The sequence below is a fragment of the Hordeum vulgare genome, chromosome 6H, assembly GCF_904849725.1.
Source record: "Hordeum vulgare subsp. vulgare chromosome 6H, MorexV3_pseudomolecules_assembly, whole genome shotgun sequence".
In the NCBI taxonomy this organism is placed as follows: domain Eukaryota; kingdom Viridiplantae; phylum Streptophyta; class Magnoliopsida; order Poales; family Poaceae; genus Hordeum; species Hordeum vulgare.
The window spans coordinates 262,859,279-262,884,908 of NC_058523.1; the positions used below are offsets into that span (position 1 = coordinate 262,859,279).

The following is a 25,630-nucleotide window of genomic DNA, read 5'->3' on the forward strand; positions in this document are numbered from 1 at the left end:
ACATAGTTTTTGAACAGGGATGAAAGACTAAAAGACTATGGAAAGAGGAAGAGCGAGTCCGACGCAATATCAGGAAACCCACTGTCTGTGCCTGTCATCAGGAACACCAGACTATGGGGCGAAAACCCAATATCACCTAAGATCGCCTAACTGAACACCCACCACAGTACCGCAATATTACAGGAATCCAACACAAAAGAGACCCACATAAAACTGGAAGTGAAACTGCAGCACCTCAAAGTATCAACATAGACCACCAGACCAGCTAAAAATAAAGAGAGACACCAGGTCTTGATCATCATAAGAAAGAAAGCCCATCGAACCCTCCAAAATTCAGCAACTTCTGGGAGATCATCAGAGTTCTCCAGCTTCATCGTGTCAGTCTGTGGAGGTCTGCACAGCAACATCATCTGTGATGCTTTCATCTTCAGCAGCTCCGCTCCCTTCCTCACCACCTGCACCATATCAGGTTTCTGCAAACCTGCCCAATAGATCAGGAAAGTACATGCTGTAAACACCACCTCAAAATGGGAATTAATCCATTTGGGTTCAAAGGTTGCTCGATTGCGAGCCAGCCAAATTGCTCAGCAAATTGCAGCCAGACCAACCGTATATAGTTTATCAAAACCTGGTAAGAATGCCATCCAAACATAATATTGCCAAATAGAGTTTGGGCAGCACTCAGTCCCAAGCATCGAGCCAGCAACTCTCCAAATAATCCTAGAAACAGGGCATAAAAAAAGAAGATGCTGGGTTTCTATTTCATCACAGAAAGTGCATAGGGGTCGCCTGGCCACTGCCTTTTTTTCATGTTGTCTCTAGTAGGTATAGCATTCTGACAAGCTTGCCACATAAAAAAATGAATTTTAACAGGGATATTGGACTTTCATATCCATTTGAACTCAAATCCTGCTAGGCCTTTTTCCAGCCACCTATACATTGATTTAGCAGAGAAAGTTCTCGACTTATCAAGTTTCCAGTAAATTTCATCCGAGACATCATTCTTCATATTTTCCATAACAGCATTTTTCAAATCTTTCCACTGCTGCATCAATTCAGGAGATAATCTTCTTCTGAAAGAAGATACCTGATCCATATCCCAATCTTATTTAGATAGCAGTGCGGATCAGCGCAAATATCAAATAGATTAGGGAATTTTTCTTTAGAAGTCATTCCATTCTCAATCTCATCTAGCCACAACCTAGCAATATTCCCTCTATTCACTTGAACCCCTCTCCCGGCCATATAAAAATCTTTCACTTTCAGTAAGGATTTCCAACAGGGTGAATCACTAGCTTTCAATTTAACTGAAGCCACATCAGTTTTTTTAAGTATTTGGCTCTAACTATATGTTGCCAAAGACCTTCCTTTTTATCAAGCTTCCACCACCATTTGACTAGCAAGCTTATGTTCTGCTTCCTTAGGTCCTAGCCCCCCTTTGCTTTTAGATCTACACACCCTGTTCTATTTCACCATATGGTAACTTTTCTTTTTGCCATTCCTATGCCAAAAGATTTTTCTTCTGGGCTTATTCCACTTTTCCAGAGTGGTTTTATTCAGGAAAAACATGGACATATAAAAAGTTGGGATATGGGATAACACTGCATTTACTTTGATAAGCCTCCCTCCGGAGGAAAGCGCCTCACTTATCCAGGACTCTGCTATTCTCAATTTTTTCATCAACAAACACCCAATCACTCTGCATAACTAACAGGCATCCCTAAGTACTTGATAGGGAAGGAGCCAATTTGGCAGTTAAACATATCCGCATATAGCTTCATAGTATCATCATCCGCACAAACAGAAAACATCTCACTTTTCAGGAAATTTATCTTCAAACCAGACATAATTTCAAACAGATAAAGCAGCAACTTAATGTCTATAGCATTTTTAGGATTATCCTCAAAGCATAGGATCGTATCATCTGCGTACTGAAGAATGGCTATCCCATCCGAGATCAAATCGGTCGCAAGATCACGGAATAGGCCAGCTTTTTGTGCTTTCAACACCATTTTTGTTAAGCAGTCCGCAACAAGGTTAAAGAAGAAGGGGGAGAAGGGATCTCCCCCCCTCGAGCTTTGGAAGTAAGGACCCACCTCATCATTGAGTTTCACACTAACCGTGCCACCTACCAAAATTTTCTTCACCCAGGCAATCCATTTAGGATCGAAATCCCTCATTTTGTGACAATCAAGAAGAAATTCCCAGTTCACTTTATCGTAAGCCTTCTCAAAGTCTAATTTAAGAACAATGCCAGTTTTCTTATTAGCATAGGAATGATGGAGGATTTCATGTAAGGACATGATCCCATCCATAATATCTTTTTTTTTATATAAGCATTTTGGTGCCTACTAAATAAGATGTATACGAACGGTTCCAATCTAATAGTAAGCACCTTAGTAATCAGCTTGTAAATGCAACGAAGCAGACATATGGGACGAAATTGCTGGATCTTACTAGCACCAGTAATCTTAGGCAGGAGGGTAATAATTACCATAATTCAGACGTTGGACATCTAGTTTGTTTTCATGGAACCACTCAAAGAGTAGCATCACCTCTTTTTTCACAATCCCCCAACAATGTTGAAAAAATTCTATAGGAATATTATCTGGACCAGCAGCTTTATTAGGTCTCATGGAGAAGAGATAATTTTTAATCTCAGTATCAGAGAAAGGTCTAGTCAGGATGAAGTTATCAATATCTTCCAATTTGTCACATGGTTCCCACATATGCTCTTTTATCTTGTAGCTATAGCCTGTTAGGAATAAGCAACTTATGTTTATTGAAGGCCCAAGGGGCATATATATATTACACAAGACTTGAGGTGCAAGGAAAGTAAACATAGACTAATAAGGACTCCTAGACTAATACTAATAGACTAATAAGGACTCCTAGACTCTAATACTTCGTAACACCCCCCTCAAATGCAAAGCGTATGCAATAGCATTGCATTTGAAGAAGTGTAATACTAAAAAAAATGATAATCCAAATCCGCGTCTTGAGAGTGTCGTCGTAGCATGAAGAGTCTTCAAAACTTGTCGAGTCGCCGAAGGAGATAACGAAGAGATGGCACATCAGAGGTAGACACCGCATCACTTGAAGATACAAGATAAGTATCAAGAGAAGATGGGTTGTCAAAAGAAGATGGCACATCAAGAGGAAGACACCGAAGAGATGGCACATCAGGGAAGACACCGCATCACTTGAAGATAGTAGAAAAGTATCAAGAGAAGATGGGTTGTCAAAAGAAGATGGCACATCAAGAGAATAAAGCATTGCGCAGAAAATCATAGTCCTCGACAACCGTCGGCAAAAGAAGCTCGGCGGATAAGGCACGATGGACGTAGATCGACAATGCAAAAGAAGTCTAGAAAATCCTATAGAAAACAACAAGGGCAAATAGGCCACAAAAGTTGCATAAAAAGGATCAGGACCGGAGAAAGGCCGACGGACTAAGGTATGATGGACTCGCATGGCATGAGAAAACACAAAATATGAACGGATTTGATGGACGCAGCGGAAAACAAAAAACTGAAAAGCATATACTAGATTAGAGATGATGGCACCGGAAGAAGGAAAAATATCCAGAACATCGTGCCCTCTTTTTCATGTCCCCCGTGAGATCCTTCAACACGTTCCCCATGGGAACCGCAGTGGACATTGCCAGGACGTGTTGCTCCGCTGCCTTCCGTGGCCTAGCGCAGAGCCACCCTGTGTCGGCCGCGCTAGCGACAGCAAGCTAGACGCCACCATAGGACACCTCCATGGACGTGCTGGAGTAGATGCACGCCTCCGATCCGTAGCTCCCCGAGGCGACGCCAAGGATGATGTTGAAGGTGAGGCTTGCCTTGGGGTCGGCGCCGGAGATAGAATCCACCGCGATAGAGTAACGGACGTGCGGCCAAAGCGGGCACCTTCTGGCACCATTATTCATCTCTTGATGTCCATCAGGATCGGGCATCTGGCTCTCGACGCCGTCCATCTCAGCCTTTTCGTTGGGGTCTAGATCGAGGCCTAGCAGAGAGATGACGACCGGAACGGACGGATCCGGCTGGATCGCGCGCACGCGGCGGCTGGAGGCGACGGACTGGCGAGGGTGGTGGCGGCGGCGGCAGACTGGCGAGGGCGGCGCGACGACGGCCGGAACGGCAGGACGGCTGAGGACGAGATCGACCCAGAACAGATCGATCGAGAGGAAGAAAAAAAAGTTGAATCGTAAGGACGAGTTGCGGCGTCCGGAGACCTAAACCTAGGCTCTAATACCATGTTAGGAATAAGCAACTTATGTTTATTGAAGGCCCAAGGGGCATATATATTACACAAGACTTGAGGTGCAAGGAAAGTAAACATAGACTAATAAGGACTCCTAGACTAATACTAATAGACTAATAAGGACTCCTAGACTCTAATACTTCCTAACATAGCCATCTGCAGGACCAAACAGAGTTTTATAAAATTCCGTGGCATGTTCCAACATATTTTTAGTTCCTTCAATCAATGTCTCCCCAAAGCTAAGAGAGAAAATAGTATTTCTCCTCCTTCTCACATTGACAATTGCGAGTTTAAAGCAGAAAACCACCACATTTGCGGCTAGGTTTGCAGAAAACAACCTAGTCGCCTTTTTTTTTTGCAAAGTCCACCGCGTTTTTAGTAAACATCTTGCAGAAAGCACGGATCGCCCGCTTAGCCCTGTTTGACCGCGTTTCCAACAGGTTGGGCCCGTCCGTCAGGAGCTGACTTGGCAAAAATTTAACATACATCCCCCTGGATGTAAAACAAAAATGCAATCAACTCCCTCCCCCCCTTCGCGCGTGGAGCAGCACTGCGACGCAAGTTCGGCCGGCACGGCGGGCCCTGGCCCTGTCGTCCGCCGGGATGCCGTGGCCATGCCTCGGCGATGCACTGTTGCGATCCCACCCGTCGGTTTGGAGGTGTCGAAATAGACGCGCTGCAACGCGGGCACACACTCCTCCGACTCGGATCCGGAGGATGGCGCGAAGCCAACGCTTTTGGCCGTGGCGGGTGTTAGGAAGTATTAGTATTAGTCTAGGAGTCCTTATTAGTCTATTAGTATTAGTCTAGGAGTCCTTATTAGTCTATGTTTACTTTCCTTGCACCTCAAGTCATGTGTAATATATATATGCCCCTTGGGCCTTCAATACAGATAAGTTGCTTCCCTAACATGGTATTAGAGCTTAGGTTATTTTTTTCGGGCGCCGCAACTCGCCCTCCCGATCCAATCTCTCCATCTCGATCGATCTCCATCCCGATCGATCCCCGCGGGCCTCCCCGCTCGATCTCCTCTCCTGGTGCTAGGTCCTCTCCCGCCGGCGATCACTGCTGGATTTGCTGCAGTCCCAGCCGCCGTCGCGCCTATCCGCGCGTTCGCGGCCGCCGGCAAGCCCCCAGTCCGGGCGGCCAAGGCCGTGCGGCAAGAGCTGCAGGACTTCGCGAGGGAGGCGAAGGCCGTGCTACGTATCCCGTCGTTTCAGGTGATCGTCGCGCAGGGACTCACGGGCTCGTTCCCCTGGTCCGCGCTGTTCAAGGTCGCCACGTCGCTGGGCGGGCTCTTCGGCGGCAAGATGGGGGACGTCCTCGCCAGGAGGCTCAGGAACTCGGGCCGCATCATCCTCGCGCAGATCAACGCTGTTGGCTTTTAATCCGTAGATCAAAAGACGAGAACAACATCACACATACGTACGTGCAAAGCTAGCAAGCTAGCAAGCAGGTAGCTGGATGGATATCCAGCCACGTATGTGTGTGTGCAGCCGGATCATTTCTTCAACCGGCTACGATCGACACGACACGATTTCGGCGGAACGAACACGAAGGCACGAATCGATGTATGGCCACAGGCTCGTGTCGAGCCTGTCAAACTTTGTATTGCTTTTCGTTTTTCTGGTGGTACAATCAACACCCCTAGGGTGCCTTTTATACACGTCCACAAGGGACTATGGAGATAGACTAGGACTAGGTATCCTAATACTACTAGGACTAAGTTTGGCTTTCTTTCCTAATCCTACAAGAACAACATGATTAACTTCTACATTCACCTCCTTAATCTTGTTGCTTGACTTCACTTCTTGCACTCCGACTTTCTTCCTCATCTCGATGAACTTCTGTCGACCGAGGGACTTGGTGACAATATCGGCAAGTTGGTCTTTCGTGTTCACATGTTGAACCCTTCTTCAATGCACTCCCGGATATGGTGGAACCGGGTATCTATGTGCTTGCTCCTTTCGTGATGAACCAAATTTTTGCACAACGAGATTGCAGCTTGGTTATTGATCTTCAGTGACAGCTTCTGCACCTCCCGCTTTGCAAGAATAGCTAGGAGTCTTCTCAGCCACACTGCTTGACAAGCCGCTGTGCTTGCCGTTATGTATTCTGCCTCGCATGAAGACAGTGCCACCACCTTTTGCTTCTGAGAATTCCAGCTAATCGGATTCGGGCCAAGGTAGAAAACCATGCCCGTTGTGCTCTTTCGCTCATCAACATCACCTGCCATGTCACTATCTGAATATCCACGAATGATCAATCCTTTCTTTCCCTTTCTGTACGTGCAACCAAGATTAATGGTGCCTTTCACATAGCGCAAGATTTGATTGACCGCGCTCATGTGCTCGGTTGTCGGATTCTTCATGAAACGACTCACGACCCCCGACTGAATAAGCCAAGTCAGGTCGGGTATGCACCAAATATCTTAGGCTGCCCACAACGCTTCGATACATTGTGGTGTCCAACGGCGGATTTGAGCTACGCTTGCTCAACTTGTGACGTTGGTCCATTGGAACTTGTGTCTCGTAGCAATCTGACATGCCACACTTTTCCAATAACTTGACCGCATAAGCCGATTGACATAGGGAAATCTTTCCGGAGCTTTGCTTCACTTCGATGCCCAAGTAATAGCTGAGTAATCCCAGATCGCTCATGCTGAACTTGTTCTTCATTTCCGCCTTGAAACGTTCAATTTCTTGTACGCTATCTCCGGTGATAATCAGATCGTTGACATAAACTCCAACTAGCAGGTTTGAGCCTTTGGAGTTCTTTGTATAGACTGCGTGCTCGAGGGGACATCTTTTGAACCCGAGCGAGACCAAACTTCGGTCTAACTTTGAGTTCCAAGCTCTTGGCGCTTGCTTCAACCCGTAAAGTGCCTTCTTGAGCTTGTAAACTTTCCCTTCGCCTTTCTTCTCGTAGCCGAGGGGTTGTTCCACGTACACTTCTTCTGTGAGATCACCGTTGAGGAAAGTGGATATAACATTCATATGATGAACCTTCCAATCCTCTTTTGCTGCCAAAGCTAGGAGCACTCTCACCGTCTCGATTCGAGCAACTGGTGCAAACACCTCATCATAGTCAACTCCTCGACGTTGTACGTAGCCGTTTGCAACGAGTCTTGCCTTGTACTTCACAATGGCACCCTCCGTGTCCTTCTTGAGCTTGTAAACCCACTTCAAACCTATCGCCTTTTGGTTTGGAGGTCGGGTTACCAAAGTCCACGTGCCATTGCTCTCAATCGCCTTCATCTCCTCATCCATGGCGTGCGTCCAGCTAGGACTTTTGCTCGCCTCTACGAAGTTCGCCGGCTCCTCAACTCCGAAAAGACATAGTCCGGAGTATTCGAGCGTAACTGGCTTGTGTACTTGTAGACTTTCTTGAGGGTCTTGTAGCGAGGAGGCCCCGAGGAGTCCATTGTGACTTGCGAAGGAGGCGACACAAATTGTGTCGGTGTTGATGCACTTGAGGAAGATGGCTGAATCCCTGGCGTGTCATCGACATCTGCGTCGTCGGCGTAGTCGTCCTGACCATGACCATCATCTTGATTGTCGTCGTCACTATGTGCCTCGTTGTCGATGTTGTCGTCGAGATCTCCGCTTGTCCCGTGCGCAGCGTTGTCGCTATCTCCTTGCGACCTATGCGCGTCGTCGTCGGTGTCGGCACCATGATGATCACTACCATTGTGGTCACCTTGGTTGGGCGTCTTGCCAACCACCTGGACATCCTCCCCTGCATCATCATCAGTTGGAAATTCAACCATGAATATGTTACCGTTTGGAGCATCGTTGGCTGCGGCACTCCAATTCCACGCTTGGTTTCTTCAAACATGACGTCGCGTGAAATCCGTAGATGCTTGGTTTGTGGATCGTAGAAGCGGTATGCCTTGGTGCCGGAACTCCTCTCGTATCCGACGAACACCATCTTGGTGCTACGGTCGGCAAGCTTTGAGAGGTGCGGCTCCGCTGCCTTCACATGTGCCACGCACCCGAACGCCCGTACATGAGACACATTCGGCTTACGTCCGTAAATTGCTTCATACGGAGTCTTGCCGATCACCGCCTTCGTTGGACCCCGGTTGAGAAGATAGACCGCGGTCGAGACAACTTCTCCCCAAAAAGTCCCCGGTAGGTTCTTGCTCTTGAGTAAACTCCTTGCCATGTCAACGACGGTTCGATTGCGCCTTTCAACGACCCCGTTCTGCTGCGGCGTGTAAGGTGCCGTGATGAACCTTTTTATGCCAATCTTCTCGCAGTAGTCGTTGAATTCGTTCGACGTAAACTCTCCGCCGCGATCTGTCCGTAGTGCGCAAACCTTCAGCTTGTGTTCCATCTCCGTTGCAGCCTTCAGCTTCTTGAACGCTTCAAACGCCTATCTTTAGATCGTAGGAGAACGACCCACATATATCTCGAGTAGTCGTCTACCACAAGGAAGAAATACTTCTTTCCCGCGTGAGTTGCTGGGGTGATAGGGCCACATAGATCACCATGGAGCAGCTCGAGTGCATCACTTGCACGATAGGTAGACTGAGCAGGGAACGGCCTGCAGTGCTGTTTTCCAACCAAGCACCCGTCACATACTCGATCAACATGGTCGATAAATGGCTTCCCGGATACCATCTCCATCTTTGACATCTTCTTGAAGGCGTAGAAATTAACGTGTCCAAATCTAGCATGCCATAACCACGAATCATCATCACTCTTGGCGAGCCAACACTCTGGTTGAGATTGATCAAGGTTGAGGATATAGAGCCTATTACGTGTGCGATTAACACGAGCTAGCACGTTTCGGAGGTTGTCGAAGATCGTCATCACTCCGTTCTCGATATTCACCTTTCATCCATTCTCGTCAAGCTTCCCAATAGAGATGATGTTGTTGCGAAGCCGTGGGATGTAGTATACTCCGGTGAGTATGCGATGTTCGCTTGTGAGACCCTCGAAGAGGACAGATCCTTGCCAGCAAATCTCCACAGCTGAACCATCATCGAACTTGACCGATCCTTCAACATTGAATTCCAGCTCGAGGAATTTCTCCTTGCACCCTGTCATGTGGTTACTGGCACCCGTGTCGAGATACCACGACACGTTCTGATCACCGGATAACTTCGGCGTCACTTTCTTCTCATGAAGTAGCACCTTCCGGCTTGGTTTCACAACCACCGTTTCAGCGAGATCACAAACTTCGGCCATCAGAAGACCTGGACCTTCGCTTTCCTGCTTTGCCAAATTTGCCTTGATCTCTCGCTTGTTAGGCTTCGGACAATCCTTCGCAAAGTGACCCATCTTATTACAGTTATAGCACTTGACCTCGGACAAGTCCAAGTTCCGTGGCTTCTGCTCTTCAGATTGGCCCGCCTTACCACGACCTTGTGGTTTGCCTTTTCCTTTGCCTTTTCCGGTTTGTCCATCGCCCTTCGTGTTGCTTGAGCTTTCGCCACCATCACGCCTTCCTTTGCTACTTGGGGCCTCCCAATCTGCGCGCGAGTACATGAGTTGGTCACTACCTCCTCCTTTGCCTTTCCGACAGCCACGAGCATTCTCTTCCCATGTCTGCAGGCGTCCGATCGCCTCCGTTATGGTCATGTCGTCGATGTCGTAAAGCTGCTTGGGCGTGCCGATGATGTAAGTGAATTTGTCAGTCACCGAACTGAAAAATTTCTCCACAATCTCGGTCTCATCGAGCTTTGCACCAAGCGCGCGGATCTCTCCCACCAAAGTAGTAAGACGCATGGCGTAGTCGTTCATCGATTCAGTTTCCTCCATCCGCAACTTGTGAAATTGGCGCTTCAGCACTTGTGCCCGAGCCCTGGTGACGCGATCTTCTCCGATCCTCATCTCCTTGAGTGCGTTCCACGCCTCTCTGCCGTCTCGAACTCCGCCAATGTCATTAGCACGGAATCCGGCACGGACTGGGCTATGGCGGCCATGGCACCTTCGTCGGACTCGTCATCGACGTCATCGTCCGTGATTGCCTGCCACACTCGGAGGGTTCGGAGAATAATCTTCATCTTCACCGCCCACACGCCGTAGTTGGCGTCGGTGAGCATCGGGTACTGGATGGGGATGTTGCGATGCGCCTGGACGTTGGCGCCGCCCGTTCCCCCCCCCCACTGATCGCTGACTTGCCGCCCTTCTTCACCTTGTCGCCGTTCTTGTTCGCCTTGGGACCGCCTTTGCCGGACTTGACCGACTCAGCGTCGCTGTCTGTCATCGTAGATCGTAGATCGTCAAGGCTCTAGATACCAAATGTTGGCTTTTAATCCGTAGATCAAAAGACGAGAACAGCAACACACATACGTACGTGCAAAGCTAGCAAGCTAGCAAGCAGGTAGCTGGATGGATATCCAACCACGTATGTGTGTGTGTGCAGCCGGATCGTTTCTTCAACCGGCTACGATCGACACGACACGATTTCGGCGGAACGAACACGAAGGCACGAATCGATGTATGGCCACAGGCTCGTGTCGAGCCTGTCAAACTTTGTATTGCTTTTTGTTTTTCTGGTGGTACAATCAACACCCCTAGGGTGTCTTTTATACACGTCCACAAGGGACTATGGAAATAGACTAGGACTAGGTATCCTAATACTACTAGGACTAGGTTTGGCTTTCTTTCCTAATCCTACAGGAACAACATGATTAACTTCTACAAGCGCCGGCTCTGCAATCCCCCTCATCGGCGTCCTACTGCTCGCGCTCCCGTGCGAGCCCGCGACTTTCGCGCACCACGGGGCCGCCAATCTTGTTGCTGTCCGCCACCAGATCGGGCTCCAGCTCGAGGCGGCTTGGATCTTGTCGATGGTCAACGTCGACCTCCATGTCTCTAGAACGGGCCGAGTGGCTGCCTCTCTGTCCGCCTCATCCGGCTCTCGTGACTGCTCATGCATCTGCCTTCGGCATGGGCAGCAGTTCCTGCTGCTACGTGGTGCTGCCCCACCCGCATGTGCTCCTCCTGGCTGGCTGCTGCTCTATTCCTGCATGCTTGTCCGCTGCTGCTTCTTGCATGTGCTGTTTGCAATCTTGCTGCGTGGTGCTGCGTTCGATTAGCTGCTGCCTTTCTACATGGCCGTCTGTGTGCTGCATCTCGTGCTCCCCATGGCGTTTACCATCGCTTGGCCTGCTGCTACTCTGTTTTTGGTCTCTGATTTTTTTACTCTGCTATTGCATCTAGTCTTGAGTTTAGTCTATGCTTCTAGCTTTCTATATTTTTCTGCCGCGTCCACCAAATCCGTCGATGTTTTGTGTTATCACGTCATGAGAGTCCATCATACCTTTGTCCGTCAGCCTTTCTTTGGTCCTGATCCTTTCTATGCAACTTTTGTGGCCTATTTGCCCTTGTTGTTTTCTATAGGATTTTCTAGACTTCTTTTGCATTGTCGATCTACGTCCATCGTGTCTTATCCGCCGAGCTTCTTTTGCCGACGGTTGTCGTGGACTATGATTTTCTGCACAATGTTTTATTCTCTTGATGTGCCATCTTTTTTTGACAACCCATCTTCTCTTGATACTTATCTTGTATCTTCAAGTGATGCGGTGTCTACCTCTGATGTGCCATCTCTTCGGTGTCTTCCTCTTGATGTGCCATCTTCTTTTGACAACCCATCTTCTCTTGATACTTATCTTGTATCTTCAAGTGATGCGGTGTCTACCTCTGATGTGCCATCTCTTCGTTATCTCCTTCGGCGACTCAACAAGTTTTGAAGACTCTTCATGCTAAGACGACACTCTCAAGACGCGGATTTGGATTATCATTTTTTTCAGTATTACACTTCTTCAAATGCAATGCTATTGCATACGCTTTGCATTTGAGGGGGGGGGGGGGGGGGGTGGTGTTAGGAAGTATTAGTATTAGTCTAGGAGTCCTTATTAGTCTATTAGTATTAGTCTAGGAGTCCTTATTAGTCTATGTTTACTTTCCTTGCACCTCAAGTCATGTGTAATATATATATGCCCCTTGGGCCTTCAATACAGATAAGTTGCTTTCCTAACAGCCGGGAGTGTGACCCCCAGCCGGGCGGACGCAGAGACGTGCAGGAGGTTGATAAAGGAAGAGATGGACAGGAGCGAGCCGACTAGCGCGGCGTGTGCGTCCCCTAGCGCGTCGTGGTGGTGGACGATGACCACGAGCAGGTCGGCGTGGTTGATGCTTTTGGCCGTGGCGGGAAGCGTGAGCCCCGGTTGGGCGGACGCGGAGACGAGGAGGAGGTGTTGTGAAGAGGAGATGGACACGAGCTAGCGCGGCATGCGCGTCCCCTAGTCGGCAAGCCCGCATCACAACGTCACGTCCTCCTGCTTGGTGCGTCGGCGACACAACGCCACGACCATTCCTGGCAAGGGTGGATACGACTACGTCCTGGCCCTGCCGTCTCGGTGGCAGCGGATATGGCTATGGCCGCGGCGGAGGATTAGGAGGAGGTGCCCGGCGGCTGCAGAGCCCTGGCGCTCCTACAGTGGCGGCCGTGACTATGGCGCTGCCGATGCGCAACGCTCACTCCCTGCATCTGGGAGGAGAAGCTTATCTCTTTGAAGTTTTTATATTTTTGTCCTTCATATTTCTGTTATTTATTAGAAGACATTGCATATGGTAATTTTTGTCAAGTCAGTTCCTTACAATACGGCCCCACTGCCAGAAAGTGATCAAACGGGCTATAATCGCCAAATAAGTGTTTTCTGCAAAAAGTTTACTAGAAACGTGGTGACCTTTGCAAAAAGATAGTGCCCAGGTACTTTTCTGCAACCCTAACCCCAAATATGGTGGTTTCTTGCAGTTAACTCCTTACTAGCTACATATATGAATACATATGCACTAGTGTGGGCCTTTCGGCCAAACACATCCACACACTAAGCCCAACAGTTAGCATTCACAACATTTGATGTTTTCTGTAGTTCAAACAAGGAAAAAATAAATCTTCTCATGCTATTGCTGCTTTTTTGATCTATTTATTGGTGAAATCATGTAGATATCTTTTAGCGGAGGCTGGTGAGACTCTATTTGCTACGTTTATCGGCACAAACCAATACAAGTAAGCTTATTTTTTGGGAACTTGAAAGCATGAAAAGTTTGCTGCGTTTACAATTGCATCAAATTTTCCCATGTTTTTGTTTCTAGAGATATTATTGCTGATGTGAATATACTCCAAGGAACCATATTTCATGAGGATACAGCTCAGGATGTAGCTGATGCTATTGACTCTGAGCAGAACAACAACCAATTTGGTGAAGAAAACATTGGGGTATCCTGTCGAGAAAAATCGAAACAGTTCGGGAAATCAAAACCTGCTGCACACCGAGTATGCGTTAGCTGCCATTCTTGTTTGAAAACAATTCTTGTCTTCTCTAGGAACTGATTCAGCGCTATCATGACTTTTATAACTTAAATAATTCATGCAGGGTTTTTTAGCTCGTGCTAAGGGAATCCCAGCATTGGAGCTATACAAACTTGCACAGAAAAAGAACAGAAAACTTGTTCTTTGTGGTCATTCGCTTGGCGGAGCGGTAGGCAATGCCTAACTTGCATTATCTTATCCTTTTTATTACTCATGTGTCACAAACTGTATTGCAGGTAGCTGCTTTGGCTACTCTTGCAATATTAAGAGTACTATCCTTGTCGTCTCCAACTAAAGAGGCTAACAGGCTTCAGGTGAAGTGTATCACATTTTCTCAGCCACCTGTTGGGAATGCTGCATTGAGAGAGTAAGTTTGGTTAGAATGGGCAGAATGTGCTACTTGACAGGGTGCTGTAATATCATAAATATATTTTACTTTATTTTATTTTAATTATTGTGAACCAATTCTTAATTGCTCCTATTTTCATGCATTAGTTATGTTCATCGAAGAGGGTGGCAATACTACTTCAAATCATACTGTATTCCAGAGGATGTGGTGCCCCGTATTCTGTCACCTGCGTACTTTCATCACTACAATGCCCAAACACCCGAAGCATCTTTTGCAAATAGAGCGGATGTAAGATCTGAAGAAAATAAGAAAACAAGCACTGAAGGTCCCGTAGATAACAATAGGGAACAACTTGTTCTTGGTGTTGGCCCTGTTCAAAAGTCTCTTTGGAGACTTTCAAAGCTTGTTCCCGTGGAAGGAGTGCGGAAGAGTTTAAGTGTACTTCGAAAACAAGCAAGTATTTTTGAAAAGGCATCCACACAGTTGGATTGTTATTTGCAATCGAAGGTTGAAGAATCGGAAGAAGAGCCGTGGTCTCTTGAAATTCAGGAAGGTTCAGAAGGGATTGCTCTTACTCCTTTATCTGACAATCATGGAGGGACCACTGAAGAAAACAATATGACTGAAAAAATTAATTCATCTAAAGTTGGATGTTCCAAGCGGTGGAGTAGAGTGCCTTCTTTGCCTTCATATATACCATTTGGTGAGGTCAGTATTATCCTTCTGATTTATTACTCCAGTGCGTGGCTCTTATTTGTAGCTACTATTGGCAGCATATCCAGTGCCCCTTTATGTCACATGGTATGGTTACCGCGACACTCTTTTATGCATATCACGCCTGTACATGACAAATCTTTTGTTACACCGTAATCTTTACCAGCATATTTTCTCAAACTGTTCTTAACCTATCAGGCCATTGCTAAACAACTACAACTTGTTTAGAAGATGGTAGAGGCTAGGGTTCTACCAGGTCTCGGACATAGGTTGTAGGGGTGGAAGTGCGGGCGGCGAGCCTGGGGACGCCGTCGCCGACGGTTGGGCGCCGTCGCGGCGTGAGAGAGAGAGAGAGAGAGGCGGCTAGGGTTTGGGGCTCCCGTCTTCTGAGGGAGACGACAACAGAATATTGTTTATTGTTTGATTAATATCGAAGGGGTACATGTGTTTATATAGGAGGACAACCTCCTCTAAACCCTAGATAACTTGGACTCTAATATAACTTGAACTCTAAGATAGCTAAGATAACTTGGGCTAAGCCCGTAACTAACCCTGCCCATTGGGCCTCCTTCGTTGGTACGTTGTACCGGTCATAACATCTCTCCCCGCCTTCTCAAACAGCTCGTCCTCGAGCTGAACATCTGGAAACTGCTGGCGGAAATCGTCGAGCTTCTCCCAAGTCGCTTCCTCCTCTGGCAGGCCGGTCCACTGTACCAAGACATGCCAGACGCCGCGACGCTGCTGCGCCTGCAGCACCTTCGCCGCCTGTGCGGAAGCTGGAAGGAGGTGGCCATCCGAAGTAGGAGGAAGGGTCGGCGTCGCTGCAGGAGGGTCCCCGTGGTAGGCCTTCAGTAAGCCGACATGGAAGACGTCGTGGAGGTGAGAACCAGCTGGCAGCTCCAAGCGGTATGCGAGTGTGCCGACATGCTCCAGCACATGAAAGGGACCGGCGTAGCGAGGTCCCAATTTGCGCTTGGAGCGTGGGTCCAGAGTCTGCGTGGTCCTGTGGAGGAGGCGCAGCCACACCCAATCGCCCACCGCGAACTCCGCCTCGCGATGATGAGCATCGTAGTGCTTCCGGGCCAGCTGCTGTGCTTGGAGAAGACGTTGGCGCGTCTCAGCCAGAATGTCGTTGCGGGTGCGAAGTAAGTCGCCCGCCGTCTCGGACCGAGCCGTCCCAGGCTCGTAAGGGAGCATCGCTGGAGGTGGGCGCCCGTAGACCACCTCGAAAGGCGTGGTGCGCATGGCGGAGTGATATGAGGTGTTGTAGCAGTACTCTGCCCACGCCAACCAGTCCACCCAAGCTCGTGGACAATCACCAGTAACACAGCGCAGGTACATGGCGATCACCTTGTTGACCACCTTGGATTGGCCGTCTGTCTGAGGGTGGAACGCCGTGCTCATGCGGAGCTTCACGCCCGCTAGTCGAAAGAGATCCCGCCAGACATGTCCCGTGAACACGGGATCACGACCGCTGACGATGGACGAAGGAAAACCGTGGAGGCGGACGATGCCGTGGAAGAAGGCCTGCGCCACGGAGGCGGCTGTATATGGATGACCCAGGGCGATGAAGTGCGCGTACATGGAGAAGCGGTCAACCACCGTGAGGATGACGGACTTGCCGCCCACCTTGGGAAGGCCCTCGATGAAGTCCATGGAAATATCCGCCCACACCTGGGAGGGTACGTCCAGCGGCTGTAGTAGACCCGCGGGTCGTAGTGTCTCCGTCTTGTTCCGCTGGCACGTCACGCACGACCGCACCATTCGCGGACCATCGCGCCATCACCGGGGATGTAAAAATCAGCCCGGAGACGATGGAGAGTCTTCTGCACGCCCTCGTGTCCTGCAGAATGCGCCAAGGTCAGGACCTAGTGGCGCAGGTCGCCATGGTCGGGCACGAAGATGCGGCGGCCATGGAGGAGCAGCCCCTCGTCCAGGCGCCAGGGCGCTGCCAGCTCGCCGGCGTCAAGGCGCTGGCGTAGGCCCTGCGCATCCGCGGTCGTCGAAGTTGCCCGGCGAATGTCGTCGATGAAGGCGAAAGATGGCCCGGAATGGATGCACATGATAGTGCCAGCCATGGCGACGTCGTCCGCGACATCCTCAGTGTCACGGCGGGACAAGGCATCGGCGACCGTGTTGAGACGGTCGGGGCGGTGTTCAACGGTAAAGTCGAAGCCGAAGAGCTTGCTGATCCACTGGTGCTGCGGAACGGTGGAGAGGCGCTGGTCCAGCAAGAACTTGAGGCTGTAGTGGTCCGTGCGCACACGAAATGACCTGCCCCAAAGATAAGGCCGCCAGTGGCGCACCGCCTGAACCAGCCCAATAAGCTCGCGCTCGTAGGCCGCGAGCTTGTGATGGCGAGCAGCGAAGGGGCGGCTGAAGAAGGCGAGCGGTCCCTCGCCCTGGTGGAGGACGGCGTCGAAGCCGATGCCCGAGGCGTCGCAGTCCACCACGAACGGCATATCGAAGTCCGGCATCTGGAGGATGGGTCCTGTCGTGAGCGCCCGCTGGAGAGCCTCGAATGCTGTAGTCGCCTCCTCGTCCCAGGAGAAGGCGTCGCGTCGAAGGAGACGCGTCAGTGGCGCGGCGATGAGGCCGAAGTCCCGGATGTACTTCCGGTAGTAGCCGGCGAGGCCCAAGAAGCCGCGGAGCGCCCGCGGTGACCGCAGAGTCGGCCACGCGGCGACGACGGCGACCTTGTCCGCGTCCATCGCTACCCCGTCGGCCAAGATGACGTGCCCCAGGTACACGACGGAGGTCGTGCCGAACGAGCACTTCGAGCGCTTGAGGTGAACACGATGCGCTCGAAGCTCGTTGAAGATGATGGCCACGTGTTGTAGGTGCTCCGCCCAAGATGCACTGTAGATCAGAATGTCATCAAAGAAACACAAGCACAAAGCGGCGCAAGTATGGACTGAGCACGTCGTTCATCAGGGCCTGGAAGGTCGCCGCCGCGTTGGAGAGGCCGAACGGCATCACCAGGAACTCGAAGTGTCCATGGTGAGTGCGAAACGCCGTCTTCTCGATGTCGTCAGGGTGCATGTGCACCTGATGGTAGCCCGAGCGAAGGTCGAGCTTGGTGAAGAAGCGCGCTCCGTGGAGCTCGTCCAAGAGCTCATCCACGACGGGGATGGGGAACTTGTCCTTGGACGTCAGGGCGTTGAGGGCGCGGCAGTCGATGCAGAAGCGCCATGTGCCGTCGGCCTTGCGCCCAAGGAGCATCGGGACGGAGAACGGCGATGTCGAAATCCGGATGATGCCCTGCGCGAGCATGACCTCCACCTGACGCTCGAGCTCGTCTTTCTGCAGCTGAGGGTACCGGTACGGGCGCATGGCGACAGGCGCCGTGTCTGGCAGCAGGTGGATGCGGTGGTCACAGGGCCGCGCGGGAGGGAGGCCCTGTGGCTCGTCGAAGATGTCGCTGTGCTGCTGCAGGAGGTCGGCCAGGAGGGGATGCGCCTCGTCCAGTGCGGCCGCCATCAACTGGAGCTGCGGGGTCGCGGCGCCGGAGCCGCCGATGCCCGTCCACTGAACGCGACGGCCGCCCTCGCGCCAGAAGATGAGGGACAACACATCGAGGTCCCAAAGGATGGGGCCGAGAGTGGACTGGAAGTCGATGCCGAGGATGAGTGGTAGCAGCCTAGGTCGATGCCGACGCAGTCGATGGAGAATGGCTCGTCGCCGATGAGGACGGGAACCTGCCGCGCCACGCCGTGGCAAGCAAGGCGGTCCCCGTTGGGGACGGTGACGCTGAACTTCTCCGAGCCCGCCGGTTGGAGTGCGAGGCGGCGCATGGCATCCACGGACAGGAAGTTGTGCGTCGAACCCGTGTCCACGAGCACGGTGAGACCCTCCCCGTTGACCGTCACCGGAAGCAGCATCGTCTTTGCCGTCTTGATGCCAGCCATGTCATGAAGGGAGACGACGAAGGCGGTCGCATTGACCGGCCCGTAGGTCCTGACGCCGGCCTCGGGTAGTGTGGTGGCGTCGAGCTCCGCGGTGAGGGCCTCCACCTCCGCGTCGTCGACGGTCTCCAAGTAGAACAGGTGGGCGCACGTATGACCCGACCCATACGGCTCGTCGCAGTTGAAGCACACGCCCTTGCGGCGCCGCTCGAGCTGCTCGGTCGACGTCAAGCGCCGGAAGGTGCGTGTCGGCGCGGGGGCAGCCGCAGTAGTGGCCGGCAGGGCGGGGCGTGTCGGGGTGGCGGCCGCCGGGGCGGGGCGGGTCGGGGGGCGCGTGTCGCAGCCTGGGAACACCCGCTGCAGGGCGTTGGCGCGCTGCTCGTACGCGCGCGCGTAGTACATGGCCGTCTGCAGGTCCTGGGGGTCGCGCATCTCGACGTCGATGCGGATGTGGTCGGGAAGACCGCCGACGAAGAGCTCGGCGCGTTGGCGAGCCGTGACGTCAGGCGCATGGCAGGCCAACGTCTGGAAGCGGTCGGCGAAGTCCTGCACCGAGGTGGTGAAGGGAAGGCGACCGAGCTGGGCCAGGCGGCTCCCACGCATGGACGGGCCGAACCGGACGAGACACAGGTCGCGAAAGCGCTCCCACGGAGGCATCCCGCCCTCGTCCTGCTCGAGGGCGTAGTACCATGTCTGTGCGGGGCCACGGAGGTGGTAGGAGGCGATCCACGTGCGGTCGGACACCATGGTCCGCTGCCCCCTGAAAAACTGGTCGCACTGATTGAGCCAGTTCAGGGGGTCGATGGTGCCGTCGTAGGTGGCGAACTCCAGCTTGGTGAAGCGGGGCGGCTGCTGCACGTGCGGCGAGGCCGCGTAGGCGCCCTCGTGGCGACCCAACGTGGCGGAAGGAGGGTGCTGCGGCACCACGGAGCTCCCAGCGTACGGGTCAGTATACCCGCCGAACCCCCCAAAGGTGGTGGCGGGCGGCTGCAACACCGTTGGCTGTAGCGGCGCCGTCGTATAGGTCGGCGTGTCGAATCACGTCGGCAACGGGGACGGCGACGGCCGCCACCTGACCTTGGTGATCGGCAGGCCTTGGGGCGCGGCGGTGGCCGGGGGCGGTGGCGCGAAGGGCGCCGCCGGCGGAGGCGGTGGTGGCTGGGTCGCGTATGGAGCCTGGAGGAAGGTCCGGAGGTTCGAGACCGCCAGGGTGAGGTCGCGGATCGCCGAGGACATCTCCGTCTGGGAGAGGACGGGGGCGGCTTCGGCCCCCAGGGCCGCAGTACCGGAGGCGGCCGGCCCTGAGGTGGCCGCCGGCGGCGACTTGTGCGGCGGCGGCTGTTGCGAGGTGGCGGGGAAGGCGGTGGTGGCGGCGACGGTGGTGGTGGGAAGGTCCGACAAACTCATCGAACCCAAGCTACCTGATACCAAGTTGGTAGAGGCTATGGTTCTACCAGGTCTCGGACGTAGGTTGTAGGGGTGGAAGTGCGGGCGGCGAGGCTGGGGACGTCGGCGCCGGCGGTTGGGCGCCGTCGCGGCGTGAAAGAGAGAGAGAGAGGCGGCTAGGGTTTGGGGCTCCCGTCTCCTGAGGGAGACGACAACAGAATACTGTTTATTGTCTGATTAATATCGGAGGGGTACATGTGTTTATATAGGAGGACAACCTCCTCTAAACCCTAGATAACTTGGACTCTAAGATAGCTAAGATAACTTGGGCTAAGCCCGTAACTAACCCTGCCCATTGGGCCTCCTTCGTTGGTACGTTGTACCGGTCATAACAGAAGAATATTCCAGCTTCTTGTGTATGTTAGCTCCGTCTCTAGTTCTAAACTTTGCCACAATACATGTTCCCTGATTATTATTTGCTTTTCCTTCCACATTTGAATTTTTTGCATTTGTTATTTGTTATTATTTACCTAGCAAAACATGTGTAGTCTTAGACTTGCACAATGCTTAAAGTTGAATGAATGATGATGCTTGTTTTGATCGAAACATTCTTGTTTATTGACTATCCTGGTATATCAACAATTATGGAAGGTGTTAGTGTACTATATATGTAGCCATGTAACCTTTCGTATTTACCCTACTATATAAGGGGTTTTCGGCATATTACACACCTGTACATGTATATATACTGACCTATGGCCTCCTGGAAATATAAGTTGCATATTTCCTAACATGGTATCAGAGCCTAAAGTCTTGAGTTCAAGTCCTGGCTTTCACAGTTTATTAAAAATTACTGCCGCCCCCTATCTGTCCACGTATAGGCCTCTTGAGCCATACCTCTGAGTTTGTCCACGTGTTGACTTTTCGCGTTACACGTGAGAGGGGGTGTTGAAGCTGTCACTCGTCCGAATATCTCTTATCCGTTTCATATTCCGAGTCAGTTTGTCTCCGCTCCCACCTCGGTTCACTATAGTCACCTCCTTGGTGTTCTCCGATATCTTCGAGGCACGATCTCTCACCGTCTATTCTTTCCTCGATCCAGTTCTTTACAACTTCAGGCCTATTCGGATGCTACGTGGGCTAGTGATCCTTCAGATCGCCGTTCATTTTCTGCTTACTGTGTTTTTTTGGGTGGTTCTCTCATTGCCTGGAAGACGAAGAAACAGACCGCAGTTTCCCGTTCGAGTGCAGAGGCTGAGTTGCGAGCTATGGCTCTTTTGACGGCAGAGGTGACTTGGTTAGGGTGGTTACTTCAGGATTTTGGTGTTTCTGTCACTACACCTACTCTGCTCTTATCTGACAGTACAAGTACTATTAGCATTGCACGCGATCCTGTGAAGCATGAGCTCACCAAGCATATTGGTGTTGATGCTTTCTATGTGCGCGCTAGTGTGCAGGATCAGGTTATTGCTCTTCAGTATGTGCCTTTCGAGTTACAGTTGGTAGATTTTCTGACGAAGGCCCAGACTAGAGCACAACATGGCTTCTATCTCTTCAAACTCAGTGTTGTTAATCCACCATGAGTTTGAGGGGCGCGGGGGGTTAGAGTACTATATATGTAGCTATGTAACCTTTCGTATTTACCCTACTGTATAAGGGGTTTTCTGCATATTACACACCTGTACATGTATATATACTGGCCTATCGCCTATGGCCTCCTGGAAATACAAGTTGCATATTTCCTAACAGAAGGATCTACTACTGACATAACCTTATTTTCCTATTTACTGTGAAGTACATAAAAAGTGAACAATAATAATCTTCTTTGCTTCGTTGAGAGGGATCCACCCCTTTATATAGTAGACAAGACTTGAGTGACAATCCAGTAAGTCTATACCCAACTCTTATATGAGCTCTAACCAGACTAGACTGTTTCCCAATAAAGTTGCTTAATCCGCTATGACTAATTAAGGGATAACACTCCATGTTTGATTGGCTGGCCAACATAACATCTCGTCGTATTTTGTAGCCATTTGAGTTGCGCAAGTTGGGTGGGACAACGTGCCTTGAGGTTGCTCGTTCCTTCCGTGCCACGATGCCCCGGGAATCTTTCTCGACGCTCCCATGCAGGGTAGTGCTTCATTGCATCCTCTGACGCATCATTGCCTCCGTTCCACAGTGTTGCTGCCTGTCCTTCCATAAGCTGGTGAGCAACGCCCGCCTACTCGGACCGGGTGGTGTTGGTGGCTCGGTGCTTCACCAAGCTGGGTAGGGAGGTTTGTCCCTTCCTTTGTGGTGGAGGACATTGTTTGTTTTGACTAGCTCCACTGAAGGAAGGTTGTCGCCGGGTTTCGACATTGATATGTAGGGCGACAGTAAGTCGATTTTAGTTTTCATTCATTATTTTCGGTGTTGTCGGTCCAGTGGAACCAGGGTCCCATGACCCATCTACTGCTTGCTCAGTCGGTTGTGTTGAGAAGGCCCTGTGTGACATCCAACCCACTGGAAGATTCAGGAGACCACCCTGCGAAGCTCCAGCTCCGCGAGGATTCCTCTCATGGAGAGGGGCCCACTGGACGCCTGTCCAGCAGCAGCGAGAGGCCTCACGGGGTCTCTCCCGCGAGGTTGCTTCCTGCGAAGCCCTCTGCTCGGAGGGACGGATCAATGCTGGCCACACAACGGTCTACCCGCCACGTGGGTGACGTGCAGCGCCAGCAGAGGATGTAAGGATGACGCTGGCTGGCGTTGCAGAGGAATCTTCCCCCTTTGTGATAAAAGGGCAGCGAGCAGCTGTCTCAAAAGGCGAGCCAACACCTACCTGTTTGGTGCAAGGAGACCATCGTGACACCGGCGAGCCCACGAGCGCGTCATGGATGGCGCCTTTGGCAAGATGAAGACCGACTTTGCCAGCGAAGACTGCGCACTTGTCCCCCTTTGAATTGCCGCCCTGTGGTCGCCCTTTTCCCGCCAATATTTTAAGAGAGGCCCATGACAAGGATAAGAGGGGCAAGAGGCCACAGTAGAAAGGACAAATGATTGATTCCCCATTCTCTCCACATAACCTTTCTTCCTCCTTATAGGTTGTAACACTTGTGCGACCCAAGAGAGAAGAAAACCACAAAGCAGGAGTAGGGTTTTACACCGCAAGGTGGTCCGAACCTGGGTAAACTCCGGCGTCCCTTTCGTGCTCCATGTGCGTGACTTTGTTGTAGTCGAGGCTAGGTTGTAGGGTGCACTCAGCTCCTAGTGTTTGAAAAGGGGTCTTGAGAGGTTTTCCCGCAGACACAAAACCAATCTTCGACATTTGGCGCGCCAGGTAGGGGGGCTGCATGCGCATCGTCATCCTCTGCTTCACTTTCCATCGACATGGCCGAGCGTCACGAGAGGTACGCGCGCCAGGCTGAGATGGTCCGCACTGAGCCCGTCGTCAACGCCGGCCGTCACAGGCGCGCTGGCGCCGCCACCGAGCCCCTAGCCGGGGAGGTTCAGGCCTCCTCCGCCCACCCGTCCATGCAGGCGCCTCCTCCGCCCGCGCACACTGCAACGGAATCCTCCCCCGGCCGACGCGACCAACCAGCTCCACAGGCCGCGCGCCTCATGGCGCATGAGCTGCTGCGCTACCGCTTCACTGAGGCCGGCCATGATGCATGGCTGGCGCGCATCACCGAGCAGGTCAACACTGCCAGAGATGCTCCGGATCATCCTCGCACAACGCGAGGGTAGTGTTGGGAAACGTTGCATGGGAAACAAAAATTTTCGTACGCACACGAAGACCTATCATGGTGATGATCATCTACGAGAGGGAGATCGGATCGACATACCCTTGTAGTGATGTAGTGAAACGTCTTCCCGATCCAAATCGCTGCCCACGATCCGTCACGATCTAGCGCCGAACGGACGACACCTACGCGTTCAGCACACGTACAACTCGATGACGATCTCCGCCTTTTTGATCCAGCAAGAGAGACGAAGAGGTAGCTAAATTCTCCGGCAGCATGATGGCGTGGCGGTGATGATGGTGGAGCTACTCCGGCAGGGCTTCGCCATGCCGTACCGTTCTAGCTACGAGGTGTCACGAAGTAGTGGAGGGAGAGAGGGTGCACAAAGGCTTGAGGTGCAAAAACCCTAAAACCCTCCACTATATATAGGAGGAACCAAGGGGTGGTTGGCTTGCCTCCTACTACAAGGAGGAGCCTCCGGCCGAGGCAAGGAGGGAGGAGTCCTCCAATTCGGTTTGGTGGAGGACTCCATCCTATCTTGTCCACCTCCCTTTTTTTTCCTTCTTTATTATTGCCTTGGCCGAAATAGCCTTATTGGGCTGGCCTCACCAGCCCACTAAGGGCTGGTGCGCCACCCATGGCCTATTTGGTTTTCTCCCGGATGGTGGCCCCTCCCTTTAAAACTCCGGAACACATTTGTCACTCCCGGTACTTTACCGGTAATGCCCGAAATCTTTCCGGAAGCCAAATGCAACAATCCTATATATCAATCTTCGTTTCCGGACCATTCCGGAGACACTCGTGACGTCCGGGATCTCATCCGGACAACATTCGGTTACCAACATCAATAATTCAACTATACCGAAAACGTCACCGAACCTTAAGTGCGCAGCCCCTGTGGGTTCGAGCCCCTGCGAGTTCGAGGACTATGTAGACATAAGCGAGACACTCTCCGGTCAATATCCAATAGCGGGACCTGGACGTCCTTATTGGATCCTACATATTCTACGAAGATCTTATCGGTTGAACCTCTATGTCAAGGATTCACACAATCCTCTGTATATCATTCCCTTTGTCCTTCGATATGTTACTTGCCCGAGATTCGATCGTCGGTATCGTCATACCTATTTCAATCTCATTACCGGCAAGTCTCTTTACTCGTTCCGTAATACAAATCCTGTGGCTAACTCTTTAGTCACATTGCTTGCAAGGCTTGTTTGTGATGTTGTATTAACGAGTGGGCCCCGAGATACCTCACCGTCATACGGAGTGACAAATCCCAGTCTTGATCCATGCTAACTCAACGGACATATTCGGAGATGCATGTAGAGTACCTTTATAGTCACCCAGTAAGGTTGCGATGTTTGATACACATAAGGCATTTCTCCGGTGTTAGTGAGTTACATGATCTCATGGTCATAGGAATGTATACTCGACATGCAGAAAACAATAGCAACAAAATGACACGATCATATGCTACGTTTATAGTTTTAGGTCTTGTCCATCACATCATTCTCCTAATGATGTGATCCCGTCATCAAGTGACAAACACTTGTCTATGGCTAGGAAACCTTAACCATCCTTGACCAACAGGCTAGTCAACTAGAGGCTCACTAGGGACATTGTATTGTCTATATATCCACACATGCATTTATGTTTCCATTCAATACAATTATAGAATGGATAATAAACGATTATCTTCAAACAGGAAATATAATAATAACTATTTTATTATTGCCTCTAGGACATATTTCCAACAGGTAGGCCATGGCATGCCTCCTCCGCTCGACGAGGACGATGGTCGGCGCCCCGGTGCGCGTGCATTGGTGTCGTCCCACGAAGCGTCATCACCACCCCATGAGGATCCTAGCTGCAGGATTGTCCAGTGTGCGGAGCCCGAAGCACACGTGCTACTCGAGAGGCGTCACGAGCGCTAGAACTGCACTCTCCAGGAC

At 51.4% G+C, this 25,630-nt stretch overlaps 1 protein-coding gene across 3 annotated transcripts in view; it reads left to right on the forward strand.

Moving 5' to 3' along the window:
- The window catches only part of LOC123404263, a 77,379-nt gene that overhangs the window by 14,473 nt on the left and 37,276 nt on the right, over nucleotides 1-25,630 (forward strand). For 2 of the 3 annotated variants that reach the window (XM_045098185.1, XR_006611708.1), the window contains exons 3-7: nucleotides 13,237-13,299; nucleotides 13,386-13,566; nucleotides 13,667-13,771; nucleotides 13,839-13,969; nucleotides 14,098-14,659. In XM_045098185.1, coding sequence (XP_044954120.1) covers nucleotides 13,237-13,299; nucleotides 13,386-13,566; nucleotides 13,667-13,771; nucleotides 13,839-13,969; nucleotides 14,098-14,659 — 1,042 coding nt within the window. The remainder of the gene's footprint in view (nucleotides 1-13,236; nucleotides 13,300-13,385; nucleotides 13,567-13,666; nucleotides 13,772-13,838; nucleotides 13,970-14,097; nucleotides 14,660-25,630) is intronic. The other variant, XM_045098186.1, reaches the window with a different exon arrangement.